This window comes from Columba livia, chromosome 2 (genome assembly GCF_036013475.1).
Source record: "Columba livia isolate bColLiv1 breed racing homer chromosome 2, bColLiv1.pat.W.v2, whole genome shotgun sequence".
In the NCBI taxonomy this organism is placed as follows: Eukaryota; Metazoa; Chordata; class Aves; order Columbiformes; family Columbidae; genus Columba; species Columba livia.
The window spans coordinates 159,264,293-159,283,758 of record NC_088603.1 but is presented as its reverse complement, the minus strand read 5'-3'; the positions used below and the strand labels follow the sequence as shown (position 1 = coordinate 159,283,758).

The following is a 19,466-nucleotide window of genomic DNA, read 5'->3' as shown; positions in this document are numbered from 1 at the left end:
ATGGTGAAAAATAGAATGCCTAGGAGGAAGGAAATCAGTCTTGAGCTTTAATAGTGTTCTTGGTTGCAAAAGCTGTTGGTTCTCTTGTTTTTTGTTTTTTGTTTTTTTTTTTTTTTTAAGGAACATTCTCTTAATCTTGTTATTGGATTTATTTATTTTGTTTTTCCTCTACACTCTTTGGACTTCACTACCAGAAAAACCCTTTTTACAATGTTTAGAGGTGTGTTTAAAGTTCAGTGCAGCAGAAGTTAGCTCTGTTCTACAACACTATGAGGGAATGCGTGATAGTTTGTGCCTGTCAATCACTGCTCGACATGCTAATGATGGTAGTGTTTCAGCATTAGTAGAGAAACCACTGAAATAGGAATGACGTTAATGATTGTTTAGAGACAGTAGTGAGCAAAGTTTGTAAGAAGTAATGTCCTATGTTAAATCAACAGACACAGCAAAGAAAAAAAACAGACTTTGAAACAAGTACCGTAGCTCTTTTCTTTTCAGGTTGTATTTTTTTTCTGAGAATATAAATTGTTCTAAAGAAAATGCAGACATTGAATACTGGCTATTATGGTTCTGTGACATTTTCACTCTGCAGATTCATCAGCTCCTAATACTGAATTTCTAAGGTATCGAAGGCAGACTACTTCCTGAAACTCCATCCAAAATTTAGTTTTTATAAGGCTGGGAGGAGGTTTTTGTGGATCAGTTACTGTAATGCACTGGGTTATGTTTATGTGTACACCTGCCTTCTGGTGGTAAAGTCAAACCGATGTAAACCTTCATTTTGGTGTTTGGTGCCTGACGACTTAAACTGAGGGTAATTTGCCTTAATTCCTGCTGAGATTTGAAGGCAAGTCTTAGTTCAAGAACACGTGCTTTGAACACAGAAAATCCTTTCTTTCAGTCCCAATGTGAACTGTACTGTTTTATTAAGTTTTTCCTCCACCCCTAAAAGCAACTTGAGGCCATTTCCTCTCATCCTGTCACTTGTTACTTGAGAGAAGAGACCAACCCCCTCCATGCTCCAAGCTCCTTTCAGGCAGTTCAGAGATCAGAAGGTCTCCCCTCAGCTCCTGTTCTCCAGCTGAACCCCCCAGGTCCCTCAGCCTGTTCCCTTCTCTCAATTCACTCCAGCACCTCAATGTCTTTCTTATGGTGAGGGGCCCAAAACTGACCCCAGGATTCGAGGTTTGGCCTCCCCAGTGCCCAGGACAGGGGGACGGTCACTGCCCTGGGCCTGCTGACCACACTATTCCTGACACAAGCCAGGATGCTGGTGGCCTCTTGGCCACCTGGGCACACACTGGCTCATGTTCATCCACTGTTGGCCAATACCCCCAGGTCCTTTTCCTCTAGGCACTTCCCAGCCACTCTTCCCCGAACCTGTAGCGTTGTGTGGAGCTGTGGTGATCTAAGTGCAGGACCTGGCGCTTGGTATTAATCTGATCCTTGCTTTTATTTGAGGATGGTCTGAAGATCCTTCATGGCTGATACTCCAGCCTCTACCAAGTATTTATTTTTTTTAGAAATTTCAAACAGTAATCTTGCATATAGCTATACACACGCTGCTAAGGAGAAATTATTTACTTATTTGGACCAGGATCTCAGAAGAGTATACTGAAGTAGTTCCATTAACACCAATGGAGTTAAGCCAGACTATATACTTATTATGCTTTGGCTCTGGTCCTTATAAGCCTGTGTAAAGTTCAGTCTAGTTGCTATTGGCATAAGGAGCCAAGCTGGGAAGCCCAAGTGTTTTCTGAGACAGAGAATGAGCCAAATCTTTCCTCAGTTTGTTCTGCAATTAAGACATTCTGCACTGGCTCCCATAACTCCCTCATAGAAAAACTGATGACGTACAGACCAGATAAGTCAGGTGGGTTGAAAGCTGGCTCAATGGCTGGGTTGAGATCAGCAGCACAGTGACCCAAAGACTGTCATTTCCAAACCAGCAAAGTAGTCCTATTCATATGATAATATAAACTAACTAATAAACACAGCTCAGCAAGAATGTTTTCTCTGAGCACAGCACTACTTTCATGTGGTCAAATAATTTTCACTCTGCTCCTTGGCAACTTTGGTTCTGGGTTTGAATTGGAGGAGTTAAGGTCTCTGGGGCTGTTAATCATCTCAAGGGGGTTTCTGCAAAAAATATAAGGGTGTTTGCTTTGCTACCTTGGGCAAATTCTGTTTTGGGAAAATGCAGGCTCTCTGGTGTTTTGAGTACACACAATAGTCATTACCTGCTTTAAACTGGCTGGATTTGCTATGTAGAATTTAAGCAGCTGCCAGAGGTAGGTGGCTTCACTCCAGTGCTGGGAAAAAAATAATCCTCTTTATAGTGAATTTGTAAATCACATTGGAGGCCTGCTGCCTTGAAGAACATGATAGAAATGTAAGCTATTATCATGTGTTATTACAAATGATGTCTCAGCTATTAGAAAAACAAATATATTAAGGGAATATTAAGATTGCTAATTCAAGCATTCAGAAGTTAGAAAATGCAGCAATTAAATCTGTGCATACAGGCTTAACATCAACCCCTGTCTGCTTTTAGGCAAACTAACACAGAAAACATTCTGCTCCTATCCTCATCCTGTTAGAAGACTGTTGCAGATGGTGGGGACTATCTGGGATTTTAAATATGGGTCTACATCAACTAGGGTATGAGAGAGATCATACCTTTCCCAAGATGAGCCAAATTTCCTAGAAAGCCTAAAAAGTGCACCCTTATCTGATGAGATTAAATCCTTTCTCCCTATTCCTCCTCATGTTCCTTATCTTTCTCCAAAGCATAGCGAAAATATTCGCATTACCTTTTTCAGAGTGGGACACTTGGACATTTTTCAATAGCGTTCTTCTTTGATTTGTCTGCAATATTTTCATTTAAATGAAATAGCTTGAGGTAGGTTGCATGCTTGGAAAATGTAAGAGACTTAAGGGAATGGGAAGACTATGTGAAAAGCGACAAATATGTAGACACCGCATCATAAGGGAAATTTCAAATCAGTCCAAATGATGTGGAAATAAAGGCACAAATGTGTCAAAGAAAAGTGATATTCCCTTGCTGGTGTGTGCTGGCCTTTTCCTGTTGCTCTCATATCTTGTGAGTTTTACTCAGATGCAACTTGTCTTCTTCATTCTCGTTTAAAAACACTGAAAGTACTTAATAATATTACTGGCCTTTTCTAGCCTGTCTGCAGAAGCAGTGATATTTCATAGTGAATTAATTGTTACTCTATAAGGAAGCTTTACCATAAAGGTCACCAAATTTGGTTAGTGCATTTTAATTTGTACACACGTTAAAGGTCGTTTTCCTCACTTCCATTGCAATAACACAGCGTGTTTACATTCTTATCGGACAATTGTGCGTGACTTAGCTAAGGGATCTTATCAATGTAAACGGAATATAAAACAAAATTAATAATGATTACAACACTTGTGCAAGTGTAAGGAGATTTTTTCCCTCTGTATGTTTGCATAATACTTGGAAGTAAACGCACATCTACAAAGTCTGATTTTCTGCTGTGTTACTCCAATATTTCCCTTTTTCCCCCATGTGAATTCCACAGCCTTCAGCAGACTTTCTGCTCGTGTCTATTAGAATGACAGTAGTTTCAGATTCATATTATCATCTCTGTATAAACACGTCCAAACGTAATTAAGGACCTGGGCTCTCAATCTGGCAGACCTCAAATTAGCTTTCAAAATGCATATTAAGGGCATAGACAAACACTTTCATTCAATTCGAAATGACCTCTGAGGGCAGGGTGAACAAAATTGTGTGAACCTTTCTAATGTCACAAAACTCTCTCTACAGAGATTTGTACATAACGTGTAGCATTTTATGTCAAACAGATTTGTTAATCTTACAATGGAGGAAACAGTACTTGAAAATTAATCAAGGTGGGTATTCATTGCCCAGTAGAGGCCCTTAAAAGGACCTGACCTGATAACTGAAGCTGTTATTGTGTGGTTTCTAAATCCAATCATTTTGGAGTTTCATTTTCTAGGTGGTTTTGAAGGAAATAGATCTCCATAGCAGATAAATTCTCAATGTTTACTTCACTTAAGTAGTGGAATTGTACTTAAAGAAACTCTTGTAATCCAGGCTCTGTCGGAAAACGCATTATTACTTGGTCATTATTTTAAAATTGTGTTTAAAATATGCATAAGCACTGCCGTAGGTAAAAATGTATGGTTTTACTGAGTTTTTTTGGTATTGAGTACAGGGTAGGTTGCTTAACATAATAACCTGTCTAACAAACAATGACTGGAAAATAAACCTGCTCTCCTAGGAGGTGGTTTCTTGTTCTTACAAACTAACTGAAAAGCCTAAAGTATGTCAAATACTTATATTATTTGGCATTGTAGGAGGGAGGGACAGAGGAACATCATCTTGTATTAAGCATCTTCTGCGATTCTCTGATATCATCATCCTTATCCTCGTCCAAGGGCTAAGAACAGGGAGAGATGGAGTAAGAAAGTGGGGATATTGGTGAGATTAATTTAGCTAATGATAGCAACCTGCCCAGTGCTTTCATCCTACAGGAGATGTAGAAAATTACAGATCCCTGCCTCAACTAAAATGCCTGTTTCTAGTGCTTTTCGCTTCCTTTGTAGAGACAGTTGTGCAATCTTAACCTTCCTGCCCTTCAGTGTCTGGTGTAACCAATCCATAAAGGGTAGAGAAGCATGATGCTGCTTTTCCATATGTGAATCAAACACTTAGTCATTTGGCTCATTTTTTTCTATCATTCTAGTCTAGTCCAATCTTTTCTATTCCATATAAATACAGGAAAAAAATTGTTTCCTCTGGCCTGTTCTATTATTTATGCTTTTACCCAGCTAGCTTCTGAATTCTTAGCAAGGAAACATTTCTGTCCTTCTTGTAACAGCATTGGCTTAGGCATTTCCAAGACAAAACTTGCTTTTCTGGGCTTAAGGCTGTAATGGGCTTTAATAGTTTTTAATTACTTAACTATCTGTTGTGACGTAATTAAAATGTTTTTCAACATTTCACATTTCACCCCAAGAAACAAGTATCTTCTAGGCTGTAAAATATGACCTGCAGCTTATTTTTATGAAACAATGAGGGAAAAGGCTCTTCCAGGCTCAGTCACATCCAGGTCACCTGTCAGTATGAAGTGCTGTGTCCCTAAATAACCTTGTTCATTCCTTCCCTGCTTTTCATTCCTGTTTCATGTGTGTGTTGAAAGAACCTCTGTCAGGATTAAAATATATCTTTATTTATACCGCTTTACTAAAAAAGTACTGAGAGCCTAGTAAAAATAACCATAAAAAGCCATTACATCTTTCTACAAAATTAGGGTTTTTTTGTCCCATGCTGCATTCTTTTCATCTTGGGAAAATGTGTACAATGAAGATAGATTAGCTCCAATTTAATCAACAAATTCTAGGTGTTCTGAGAAATGGGCTTACAACAGGTTGGGACAGAGCTATAAAACAAGAGCAGTGCAACACCATACCATTCAAGGTTCAGAATAAGCTAATGTAATTAAAATGAAATCAGATTATACTGCTTATTTCTCATATATTTTCTAGCAGAAAATAATGCTTTCTGGTAGCTTTAAACTTCCTAAATTCAGCCTGAAATTTTGTTTGTTGTGTTGATTTCTGTATCTCTATTTAAAGAAGCATTTTAAGTGATAGTTAAAGGGAGTCCCTGTTTTCCAAAGTGGAGGCTTGGGAGATGTGTTTACCTGGGATGAACCTGTTTTTTAGGAGATTTTGTTAAATTCTAGTGCCTCCTATATGTGGACAGAGCTTTGCAATTTGTAAGGAAAAGCTATATGTAGAAAACAGCGATAGCTTTTTGTCACCTTTAGGAGCGTTTAGCAAAACCTTCAGCCCTCTAGGAAAAAGCTGTTCCCTCAGTTTTTCTTGATACTTCTTAGAAGCTGAAGGGAACATCCAAAAGATTCAGTTGGTACCAAGAGCACTTCAGATATTGATACATTTGCTGTGCCAACAGTCGTAGGTATGTCTTTTCTTTAGTAAGCGTGCAAGTATGATTCACCTGCAAGTGAAAGATGCCGAATTAAATTATTATACAGTTGCTTCTCTAAGAGGAGGTCACATTTCCCATAACCTTTCTATGCTGGAGACCAGGAAAGCCAAGGAGAACAGGGAATAATATTAATGCATAGCATGAAAGGAAGATCTTCAGCAGCTGAGGGGAGAAAGATCTGGAAAAAGATGAGTGGAATCAACTGTGGATTAGTCAGATGCGTGGGAAACGAAATGTTATAAAAATGCAAAGCTCCCTGAAGAATTGTCATGAAATAAATGATTCATTTTACACGTGGTTTGCGTTCTTTTTTTTTTGTTTTTGCTACTAATTTTAAGGCAGAAAGCTAGTAGTATTTGTCTCAGGGCAGTAAGGAACTTTACATGGTGAAAAATGACCCCATTTCAGATTTGGAAATGGTCTACCATTTCCATTAAGTGTAGATTAACCTTGATTCAAGGAATGGCATCACGAATTACTTTTTTCCCTTTCTCTTTTCCTTTTTGTTTTTTTTTCCCTTGGAGCCTTGGAATTTTCTTGAGATCAGCTATACTTCCACCTATGGCACATGTCTCCACTCCCTCAGCATAGAATGGACACAAACCCAGCACTGTGTTGGTGTTTGGGATGGAAGGCATTAATTAGATGTTTCTGCTCTCGTGGAACTCCCATGGGAAAATTAGGAGCTTGGTGTTAAGTGAAAAGTTTGTGTGATCTCATGTGAATGTGGCTTTGAATAGACATTCCAAGAAAAATTAAGTAGATTAGTAAAATTTATAAACATATATGACATGCATAGCATAATAATTACCCATGTGCTGAATAAGGCAGATATCTGATTTGAGAGGGGGAAAAAATAGTACCTGTATATGCGTACCTGGGAAACTTAAACTCTATCATCTCCTACCTGTTGAGGGCTTAAATTTCTGATCTTGTGATGCTTCCAGTGTGTGTCGATGCCTTGAGTTGTTAAAGATATAGGATTGTGTTTCTTTCCTCAAGAATGACAGGGCTGACATTAAGGCACTGTTTATAATCTCCGTTTTGGAGATTCTGCTAATCTGAACCAGAGATAATAACCAGGGTTCATTACATGTAATATTACCATTTATTCTGTTTGTTATTGTATATTTATGTGAAACTCAGGTGAGGGTGCCTATACTATGATCTGGAGGTCCTATCTGGTGAACTTAACAATCTGTCCGACCTGCTCAGGACCTGTGTTTCTATTGCTTCTCCAGCATGTACAGATTTATGACTGGAGACTAAAGAGACTCAAAGAACTGAGCATTTCCCTTATTGAAATATAAAGGAAGAGCTAGGAATTAAGAGAAGAATCCTGCAACAGATGATATGGCTGTGAAAGACAGCAATACTAAATCCACTAAGAGATGTTATACACGGAGCGGGAATCATTATCCTGACTTACCAGCCAGGACAAGGTCATAAAATGTGAACCATATACCAGAATAAAGGCTTGGCCACATCTCTCCTACCCTCTGGTTAGGCTGTTAGTCTCTTCATCATTGAATTTTATGCTTGCTTTATGTTCATTGAAAACAAGAAAAAAGTGGCAGAGGTGGGGAGAGACTACATAAAATGCAAAATAAGAGTGAGTAGGACTTTGCAATGCTAGAAAGAGCAAAACAAAAGAATCTCTCTGCAAAGGAACTGATGAAAATGCCATCTGAAGCGACAACTGTACAGCCTTTGAAACTCCCATTTGGAACAGTTGAGAATGCTGCTAGAAGGTAAATGACTCATTAGCGTCCTCTGCTGACCAAATAAAGTCTCTGTCATTTTAAGGGTGGACAAGAACATCCAGGTGCTTTGAGATTGTCTGGAATTTTAAGCAGAGTTTTGACTTGGAATTAATCAAGGTTAAAAGAAAAGACAATGCCATAGCAGGCCTCTCATGTGCTCAGCTTTCAGAATGTATTTTAGTTACCCCTCTAGAAATGAAGGCTGCAAGTGCAGAGTCACTATGAAAAAAATGTCACTTTGTGCTTGAAAAAAAGTGTTAAAGAAGCACATAGCCCTGATACACCTGTATTTTCACCTGTTTGAAAAGTGCGAGACAATGGATGCCCCCAAATGGGATTCTGGGGAGTGGGAGAATAGTGTCCCGCTGCACATTCCATAGCATACCTGACCTTTTTAACCCATGCACAGGGAATGATATATTTAAAGCATGCATTTTTTTTCCAACCCCAAAAAGAAACAAACAACAACAAAACACCAACAAAAACCCCACCATTTTTATGTGAGTAATTGAAAATTAAATGGAGAGCCAAGATAAATTACTGATTATCTGCTATGGAGGTAGGACAATGCAATGTCATAAATTATTAGAAAATAATTTTCTGGAAGTCCTCATTTCAATAAAAAGACATCAGTTTAGTTGGTGATTGATTCTGGAGGAAAGGACAGGTCATGCCTCAGAGTTCCATGGTAGAAGCGCTTCCCCAGCTCTGCCCAGCAAAAATGGATGGGACCTGGGAGGTGAAACAAACATGGGCTGTGAAAGAATCTCCTGTCACTTCCAATGTAAGAGGCCAAAACATTTGTAGAAGAAAATAGCTTGGGAACTATGGCTCTATGAGAAATGCAATGAGGTGCAGAGAGGTTTAAACCAGATAGCAAAGTATCTAGGGCAGACTGGGAGGGCTGATTACAGCAGTTAGGGGAAGAAAGGAAGGAAGAGTGGATAACGGCAGTAATATTAACATAATCTCTCCTGTGGGAGTGCTGCTTTATTTATAAAGAATGTAAAGAACTCTGGACCAATGCAGTTGGTTTATCAGGTCAAGATGATGCTATCAAGTCTGGCGGCTGGAGGACTGGTTGATCTGGTCTCAAGGAAAATGTCTGATTTAACTTTGTTTCATTGAAGTTGCTTTTTTCTGTCTGTCTTGCATAAGAGGATTACTGATACTGTGGAATCATGGAAACACCCTTCTTCTAATCCATCCGAAAGGGAGGAAGGAGAATTGAGCTATCTGTAAAAGATTTTAAATGGGAGCAAACAGCATTATATCCATGGAGGTTAATGGGAAGACTGATGTGTTTAAGTAGAAACAGACATCAAAATTAAAACCCTACAGAATCACTGTTACCGTATCTTAATTTGAATGAAACCAGGGTAGTTAATGCTGGAGGTACATTTGCCTACCCTGTGAACAGCTTGCCTTATTGCTTGACTAGTTTTCATTGCACAGCAGGGTGGATAGAGATTTATTTATCTTGCAGGAGACAACTTCCTCCTGACAGCCAGAAAGCAGATTTGACACCCCCGACCAAAACCACACTGAGTAGCCTTACCCAAATCCAACCCTCCAAGCAGAGTTTGGAAACCTAGTGTGACACAAACAATGATTTAAAAAGGAAGAAAATAGTGTAGAGAAGGTGTTTGTATTTAAGGGGAATTTTCACTGAAAAGGAAGAAACTGAATTGTCCAAAAAGATGCATCAGTCTGAAAAAAAGAGACAAATTTTCCCTGCTGTATTGGCTTGTTTCAAACAGTCCTACCAATGGAAAAGAAGCAAAATTCCTTAATGGATTTACCCTAAATCTTCCCGTTAAACACCCATGCACTTATTTCTTTGTCTTTCTCCTCTTTTAGCTACGAGCCAGGAAGATGAAGTGCTGCCTTCTCTCTGTCGCATTGGCCGTTCTGGTGTTCATTGTCATAATCATTGTGGTCTCTGTCAAGCACTGATCTGGATGCAGTTTCCACAGGTAAAAGCCTTTAACTAAGTGTTTTATTATAATCTGTAGAAAGGTTGGGAGACAGCTTAGGAAGCTGATAATGGCAAGAAACAATTATCTTAGCTTGTACATTCAGGAGTGGCCTATGAAAATAACTTCCTTTAAAGGGTATTTGAGTTTGGAAATGTCATCCTTAGTGGATCCTTAAATGTAAGCCAAGGTGGTATTCAAACAAAACATCTTATTACCCTTTTCTCTGCTGTTTGTGTTGTGTTTGATTTTATATGGATCTCATAGCAATGCTAATTAATGAATCCCAAATCCATATGCATTAGAGATGCAGAAGTGATGTTGAAAACCCCAGCGTGAAGCAGGGCTGGGGACAATGAAACACCCCACAGCTATACCGAGATGCTCCAAAGTGCACCTACCTGCTGAGATGTTCCAAAAAGACCCTGAAGCCAAGCCCTCATGAGGAGCAGAAAGACAAACAACTGGAGATTGTAGTATGGACAAAAATAAAAATGGATTTCTGATGATCTCTGCTCTGGGTCCACTTCTAAAAGAAGTATTGGTCTGTAGTAGTGAGACTGGGCTGTAACCTTAGCAAGATAAGTGAGACATCAAAACAACTTCATCCAACTAGTGAAGTTTAATCTATAATACGCTTTCTTTGTAAAGAATTTTCTTTAAATGTAAAGCATAAGACACAAAAGGAGTTTTTATTTTCCTTTTTTTTTTCCTGCCATTACCATAGGAGAATGACTCATAAGTTATTTTTTACAGTCTCTGTCTGATACAAAGCATTCCTGGGTGTCTGCTTCTTTAGAGCATCACTAAGCCATTACTGAAGGAGAGATTATTAGATTTACAGAATTTCTCCCACCCCAAGGGGTCTGGCATTCCAGGTCTGAATGTTTACTGCCATGGCAGGGTTTTCAACCGGTAAAGCCAGAACCACATCACAGAATGGTTTGGGTTGGAAGGGACCTCTGGAGATCATCCAGTCTGACTCACCTGCTAAAGCAGGTTCACCAGAGCAGATCACACAGAAATGTGTCCAGGTGGGTTTGAATGTCTCTAGAGAAGGACACTCCACAACCTCTCTGGGCAGCCTGTTCCAGGGCTCTGACACCTCAAAGGAAAGAAGTTTCTCCTCATGTTTGGATGGAACCTCCTGTGCTTCAGTCTGTGCCTGTTGTCCCTCATCCTATTGTTGAGCACCACTGAACAGAGTCTAGTCCATCGTCTTGACACCCATCCTGGAGGTACTGATAAACACTGATGAGATCCCCTCTCAGCTTCTCTTCTCCAGCTGAACAGCCCCATCTCTCTCAGTCTCTCCTCATAAGAAAGATGCTCCAGGCCCCTCATCATCTTCATAGCCACTGGACTCCCTCCAGTAATTCTTGACCTTCTTAAATGATGCTTTTCCTGCAGACAAAAAGTAGGAGCCCTGAGGCAGAAAACAATGAAGGGTGGGGACAACTTTTGGTTTAGAGACCTCATATGTCCCACAGAGACTTGCATAAAGCATGTGTGATGTCACTCCTGTACTTAATAGATACTGCATTATACTGAGGTTCACTGGGACCTTTAACAACAATTTAGGTGGAAATATCCTAGCCTGAACTATCCTCTGGATCTACCCTAGAGGAAGCAGAAAAGACTGATACGTTTTGTTTATTCTTTTTTTTTTTACAAGACTTCAGTGTCACTTAACAATATTATCCTTCCACATGAGGCTGAAGTCATTGCCCTCTAATGTGGCTTCTTTCTCTATCATGCTCTCAACTGAAACTACCAGGGGTTGTTTCAAAACTGTAACAGGAAGATCTCTATTTACACAAGGTTATTTAATGTTTGAAACTCTTTCTGGCATGATATTGTGGGTACCAAAATTTGGGTCAAGTACCATCTCACTGGTTTGGGATCATGAACCCTACCTTATTTTTAGGAGAAATGCCAGTAAATGTTTTTCCACACTTGCCTGCTTACTTAGGTGTTTGGCAAGTACTGAAGTGAGGACAATATCAGTGAGATGGAACTTTAAATGGATCAAATATGGATGTTCTTATGGCATAGATGATGTATAAATTCTATGTATATTTTTATCCTTCTTTTACATAAGAGACACTGCTTATGGGTGCAGATAGTGATCTGTCCCACTGATTTAAATCTAGAGCAACTATAATTTTAGTTGCATTACTCTGGTTTTACTCTTCGTAAGTCTAGTTTGAAAATGTGATCCATCAAGGTAACCTATAATATAATGAAAATATATAGTTAAATAATTCCTATCTACTAGAAATTACATATCTTATCAACAGCTGACTACATCTAGACACATTTTAATCTAAATCTATTAAGCAGAGAAAGCCAGAGAGCAAAAATATTCTTACAATAAAACTCCACAGGAAAACTAATGTTCTGTTAAGAGATCCATGTCTAGAGGGAATTGAACCTAGAGATACTAGCCCCAGGAAAAATATAATGCTCTACTTTTCATCATCAATTGTGAAACTAATTATTAAGTTTCTAAAACATGAGTTACTCTCCAGAAGTACAAATGTAGGCAAAACCTACGTGGAGTTATATTAGAACAAATATGCTTTCTGATCATTTTAAACTCTTCTTAATCTATATTGACTCCAAATAGTGTGCAGTAGATTTCACATTTACATTTTAAAGATTTCCAAAACAGAATGTTTTCAGAAATTCTGTGTCCATAGTGAACGTCTTTTCTGTTCTGAATTGCAAGACAAATGGATTTTAGAATATCAGTGGATTTAAAGTTTCAACTACCTCAACAAACTGTTTCATTTAAAACTGTCTTACATACTTAAGGGAGATAGAGAACAGCTAGGTTTTAAAATATAACAGCTCTACATAAATGTTCAGAAAAAAACAAAGGGAAAAAAGCAAGCTAGGGAACTACTTACAAAATACTCTGATTGGCATAGAACACATAACTGAATAAAATCCTAAATTTAGTAATGACTGGCCAGAACTTCCACTTAACGTGTCATCCAAGAGTTTGCTTTGTGCTGGATCAATAAAGAACCAAAAGAAACTTCACCATGCACCCCCTCCCCCTGCCCACCGCCCCATTCAAGTGGTTTAGGTCCCATTTGAATTATTTTCAAGGTCAGCTTCTTTAGCTTTCACAAGTGCAGCCACAATGAGAAACCTGAAGGTCACTATTCAGTGAGTTAAAGAAATGATGCCATTAGTATCTGTGATCACTAATGATTGTTATGATCATTAACATATGAAGTCTACCTTTTTTTATTTTTTATTTTTTGTTTGTTTGTTTTGTTCCTGTTTCTACTTTTGCAATAATGATACTGGATCAACAGTTCTTCTCAAAAGGGGGAAAAATCAGACACGACTTTGACAGATAAACCCATTCCTTCCATAGGAAAGATCACTTCACGAATCTCAAAAAAGTTAAGTACTTGAAAAGAAAAAACTCTTTTTCCTGTGTGTTTCTTAAGCAGTGGTGGCTGCTGGCTCAGTGCATTTGGAGAGACCAGCTGTTCAGAATAGCTCTGAGCCCTGAGTTCTGCCTATTGAGGTCCTTGCCATAAGTATGTCATGGCTCCCTTGGGGCACAGAGAGAGAAGAGCATCTACAGAGGATGTGGAGAAACTCCTGGGGACTTATGACTGTACATTTGTTTGCTGACACCTCAGGAAAATAGCCCAGGAACTTTTGGGTCACGTTGCTCATATTGCAGCAACATTGCAGCTGCTCTTTTTGCTCTTACGGTACAACATCAGTAAACATCTTAAAAGGACAGTATCGCAGTAGCAGTCTGAATAAAGTCTCTCCTTTAATAATGTCTTTCTCTAGTGTCAGCCTAGATAGACATTCTTTGTCCTCCTTTTGGCTCATTTGGCTGAATGCACAATTACACAAAGTGACAATCAAAGACTGTTGGACTCCTAAGTCTTAAGTGTTCTTTATAGGAAAAAAAAAGGCGATAACCTTTGAGAAAGATGCTACGTGTATTCGACAGTTGCAAAATATGCTTTTTGATGACAACTTAATCATCTCAATCTATTTAGCCAAAGAAATAGAGAGAAAGAAAGATGACATGACTACTCTGTGCCCTTTTCTTGGAAGAACTCATTGCAGCAGAAGGTGCCTTCCCCATTTACAAGACATGCTTCAGTCAGACAAAGGTTACATAGAATTTGTTATAGAGGTCCTTAAACCCTGTGGACTTACTGTTCTTTCCAGCTTCAGAACCTGTGAACAAAGAGGTGAGAGCCCAGGGGAATAAAACAGTGTTTTCCTTCTTGGTAGTTGATGCAATGTTTGACAGCGATGCTCAGCTTGGAAGAGCAAAACAAGAAGAAAGTGTACAAGTGATCATTCAACAGAATATTCTTGCAGTCTTCAGCAACTTAAAGCTCAATATCTTTCTGATCCAGGAAGTAGTTATTTAATCTCTATCAGATGTTGATGCGTTCCTTTCTTGTTAATTTGACCAGTTGCATTTCAAACCATCATCAACTTCTGAAATGTGAAATATCCTGACCAAGGTGTTCCACTCTAATTACAGTCAACCTGTAAATCTTTAATGTACAGCTAAAAATCCATCTTGGACAAGAGCTCTAGATTAGGGCTATAGTCCGTATGGAAAAGAAATAATCAGGCTCCAGGTATCTGTTTCCTGAATATGCAACTGTCTTGCTTTGGATTTAATTGAATTAATTATTATAAAAAACTAGAAAATACTATTTTAATTTGGATTGGCTTTTTTCCCTCCTTTGCAATCACAGTTTTCCTTGCCTAATTCATTTATGGGCTTATTATTTGGTTAAATTTCTTCTGTAACTTGACCAAAAAGGATGATGTTCAGAAAGATTATTTAACACAATCTGTCTTTGGTGTTTGTTTTTTTCCCTTACTTTCAGGCACTACAATATCACTGTGTGTCATTCCTCTGGTTCCTTGCACCGCCGTAGGAATCATAAAACCTGCATTTTGAGACACTGCATGTATTTAGAGGAGCAGAGGAAAGCTCCGTCATGCAAAGTGGCCTAGGGAAGTAAAGAGCATCTTCATCTTGGAGTTTTAAATCTCGAAGTTTAAACCCAGGACAGCAGAACGGTTTTCTGCAAAATTGGATTTTGCTAGGTCAGCCTTAGCCCCTTCTGATGTCATGAATGCTGCACCTGTCCCTTGTAGCAGGATAAAGTACCATGTGGAGCCAACAGGAAGTTCTTCCAAGGCAGAGCACATCAATAACCCACCAGCAAATGCAATCAGAGCCTGTATCTGTTGGGTCATGAGGGCGATAGGTGGCAGAGAGGGAAAGATTGACATGTGACGTTGCGGTACTTGGCATTTACAGTTCTGTCATTCCTTCCCAGCAAGAAACAAGTCTGGGCACCCCCTTCTGACATGTACAATAGAAATGCTGACATTTGTCCAAAGCATCTCATGCCTGGCAAAGTCAGGTTGTAAGAGCACAGCGGTTCCTGCATAGTGATGAACGGAGCAATAATTCAACGTAATGAACATTGTAAATAAGGACAAAACATAGATAGGTTTGTGTCATGGCATTCCTTTTGACTTTTAAATTTATATCATAGGGCTGGCATTACTTAAAGTCTCTGTTTTTACCACACATCTATATATGGCTCAATAACTATGTGAGTGGCTCAGTTTTCAAGCTTGTTTCAATCTCTCAAGCCCTGAAAGGGTCATAATATTTTTAACAGCTGTCATTCAAATTCTAAAATAATTCACCCCTCTGCCCTAGCTGTGGCATTGCTGCCATGTTTGTTCTGCAGCACAATCAGGAGTCAATAACTCTGCAATGCCTTTTTATTTTTTGTTTTCCTGCTTCTTATTATTTTGAAAAGGTTTCTACATTTATAGTCAGGTGCCAATTCCTGTCGATTCAATTCCTGTCTTTTAGTCTGTAATTAATTTCTCAGATCCTGGCATCCTTGCTAATTTTTTTGCTCTGGCAGAAAGACTGAGATACATCATGATTCTGCAGTAACTTTTGTGCTTCAAATTTAAACAAGTCAAAAATGAGGTCTGAATTTTCAATGATTAATATATAATGGGTCTGGTTCTAAGATTTTGCCAAATTTCTTAAATTAAGGTAGCACTTATTTTCTTGAAGACTTTCTTGGTTCGGGTGGCTATGTCTGCACTTCTCTTAGCTAAATTATTTCCCTGACAGCCAGTTAAAATCTGAGATACAGACAGGTAGAAGAAAGAATTGATTACCAGTAGAAAATGAAATTTTGAGAGACAAGAGTCTGCTTTATGTAAAAAATCCCTCAAAGTAACAGTGCAAGAAGAGAAGATCTGCCAGTAAAAAGGTAGATTTATTGCTAAGAAGTTCTCTAAGTTTTCACCAATTATATGCACCTCTTCCAAACCTTCAAACAGATGAATATTTTGATGGGATATCACATGATCAGGTTACCCTGGCTGAACACATTTCAGGTTGACCTTGATTGTTGCCCATCTGCGTGTTCTTTGGTTACATAATGCCAGATCATTAATTGTACTGTGGAAGAGAGCTAAGGGGGGTTGGACTAGATGACCTTTGAAGGTCCCTTCCAACCCAAACTATTCTATGATTCTCTGTATTATGTTGCCTTTGCCTTAGCTTGAGAGTCCACATGTAGACAGTTCCTGCAGCTCAATTGACAAGTAGTAACATGAATATATTGATCTGAATCCAAAGTCAGTAGGATTTTTGAGCCGTGAGCAGTCTTCTTAGTCCCATCTCAAGTTTCTACACTGTTTTTTAGCAATGAGTAGGAAAATGGAGTAGTCCCATTGAGTGGCTGTGGAGCGATGACCCCTTGGATGGCAAGTCTTTGATTTAAGCTTCCCAAAGCAATCTGCAAACATTAATTATTTATGCTATGTGATGCCTTTTAACTTTAGTCATGAAGACACACCTCTAAGAACCTGACAGAAGAGGCTCATCTTCAGCGCATTAATTTGAACTGCTAGAAACTATGCAAAAATGTCCATACTGATTCAGACTAATGGTCTATCTGGCGTCATATACTGTGTCATTCACAGGTACTTAAGGAAAGACCATGTGAAAAGAAGAATAAATATCAACTAGAATAGTGCTCAACACCAGTCATTCCTCTAGCAGACTAAATATGTCCTTACCTGCCTAAAATTTAAGTTCCAGCTTGGAAAAGGTAGTCCTAAGTGTATGTCTAAAAATCTTTGAATGAGTCAGTGGTATGTGTCCTCTTCCCTATGGATACTCTCATTTCCTCAGGAGCAGTGATGCCTGGTGGAAGGAGCAGTTGGTACTTAATGGTTCAGGAGGATTTTGAGAGGCTTAAGTAGCCCCCAGGAGAAGGGAGGGTTAAGCTTCTTCTAAGAACAACACAGATTTATGCTGTCATGTCACTTCACCACTGTTAGCTGACATTTTCAGTTGGCAATGGCTGAATTATCTGTCTTGTCAAGCCCCCAAAATCAGTGAGACCATGGTGCTGTGAGAGGGACAAGAGCAGAGAAGAGCAAGCTAAGTAGGCCCATAATTCATCTTGGTGCTCCTTGACTCTAGGGTGGATGAACTTCCAATGAAGTCAGTTTGGGAAGGTGTGTGGTTCTTTTCGATAAGGTAAAATCAGCCTGTTCTTTGGAGAGAAATTCCTTTCGACCTGGGGATTATGGGAAGATGGGCAAGGTTGAAACAACAAAAGCCACAAATTCTATGTGTTTCATCACCATTTCAGTCTCCTGATTCTGTGATATTTTAAAGCTTTTGTATGTGAAAGAGAAAATTTGAAAAAGAGGTCTCTGATGCTGGCAAATAATAGAGATCTTAAATTTCCCTACTCAAAATCTTGGAGTGCTGTTACTGTTGTCTTTTCTCCCTAACTTAGAAATCCAGTCTTAATGAACTTGCTTTTCGGTTGAAACATCACAGCCACTGGAATTATGGCAATGTCCTATCTTCAAAATCAGATGCAAAGACAGAATCTATATGTCGTGTTTCCTCTTCTGTGGACATGCACACAATAGTATTGCTTAGAAGCTCTGAGAACATCAGGTTTTGATACACTTAGGTACTCTACCTATCCATGTTCTTGAAATATGTGAAAAACATTGTCTGCTAAGACAGAAAGTCTCATAGGTTTTCTTGGGAATAGGGCAGCACATAGTTAATCAATGGCATTCACTAATTGGCAGGATATGATTCTCACTGATATACAGGCTGCTTGAAAGTGTTACATGACTATTATCCTTGGTGGTGGTGTCAAATCAAAGTAATTTTTGATCAGGAAAACCTGGAAACCAATACAGGAGGTTTTCTTATGTAGCAGTGTGTTAAAGAAGAAATATTTTGGCAGTTTAGCTAGAGAAACTAGTGTCCCAGCAGGAAAGACTCTTAGAAGAGCAGAACATGTGTGATTATCTCTTCAAGAAGAAAAATGTCTATCAAGAGAACCATGTCTTTGGTGTCCATGTGTTAGTAGTGCCTCTCAGAGAGGTCACGTACAGTGTAGTAGATGGGAAGGCTGTCCTGTCTCTTCTGTGCCAATAACTTAGGTTCTATCTTGAGCAATGGTAGCCTAAACAACTTGATGTTCAACAGGTTGGTTAGAATTTACATATCATAAGAAAATCATTACAAGTAATAAAATATACTCATGAAAGTGCTGTGCTTTATCCCAGCAACCTCCACTAAAGTCCTGGTGGTGGTCAACCTAGTTGGAAGATTGTCTCATCCCATGATATGTTGTAGGTTGTTATGTCTTCTTTGCAACCAAGTTACTCCAAGCAACTGTAATGATCTGGGAGATATTCTTTAAGCCTTGGAGTGAAATCAAGACAAAGGTTAGAGGGCTTATTCAAGGCCATTTCTCTGGCCTCTTCTTCTTAGACCTTCATTAACATGAAAATTAAAAGCAAAATAATCTAAAAAATTGCACATAACTTCACACCTGACTGAGTTATAATTTAGTAGTTATCATGTCTTTGTTAGCTATCTGCCTCCTTGGGTAGATCTTAGAAATATCCACATTTTTATAATACGTCATCTGTTCAATATAAAAATAATAAAGAATTCTAATTGCCTTTATCTCTCTGATGTGAGATTCATAGAATGTTTTCTTTTCTACAGGATCTTTGAAGATCATATAGTTCCAACCCCCCTGCTATGTGCAGAGGCACCTTCCACTGGGACAGGTTGCTCAAAGCCCCATTCAACATGGTCTTGGACACTTCTAGGGATGGGGCATTCACAACTTCTCTGGGCAATCTGTTCCACCCTCATAGTGAAGAATTTCTTCCTTATATCAAATCTAAATCTACTCTCTTTCAGTTTAAATCCATTACTCCTTGTCCTATCACTACATGCCCTTATAAAATGTACCCTCTCTGGCTTTCTTGTAGGTCCCCTTTAGGTATTGGAAGGCTGATAAGAGGTTTCCTCAGAGCCTTTTCTTCTCCAGGCTGAACAAATCCAACTGTCTCAGCCTGCTTTCTCAAACCATCTTTAAAAAGACAATTATAATTCCACCACACTCTGTGAATTTTCTGCAATATCCCATGTAGTTTCATTAGGCTTTAACAGGAGTTGGAATCTGCTTCACAACAACCTTTCCTTTACGGAATTTGTTTCAGGTCTCAAAATACACCTTTTACATGTATCTGGAAAAGGAGCCTTTTGACTTTAGTATTCATTAAAGAAATAACAGTCTTTCTTTTCCTAAG

At 38.8% G+C, this 19,466-nt stretch overlaps 1 protein-coding gene across 41 annotated transcripts in view; it reads left to right on the top strand.

Moving 5' to 3' along the window:
• TSNARE1 (t-SNARE domain containing 1) overlaps positions 1-19,466 on the top strand; it is a 540,792-nt gene that overhangs the window by 466,319 nt on the left and 55,007 nt on the right. For 38 of the 41 annotated variants that reach the window (XR_010470816.1, XM_065054562.1, XM_065054558.1 and 35 more), the window contains one exon: positions 9,652-9,767. The exons of the other annotated variants lie outside the window; for them this stretch is intronic. Coding sequence is in view for 37 of the 38 variants with exons in the window: in XM_065054562.1 (XP_064910634.1) it covers positions 9,652-9,767 (116 nt within the window). In the remaining variant the exon portion in view is untranslated. The remainder of the gene's footprint in view (positions 1-9,651; positions 9,768-19,466) is intronic. 41 annotated transcript variants of the gene reach the window in all.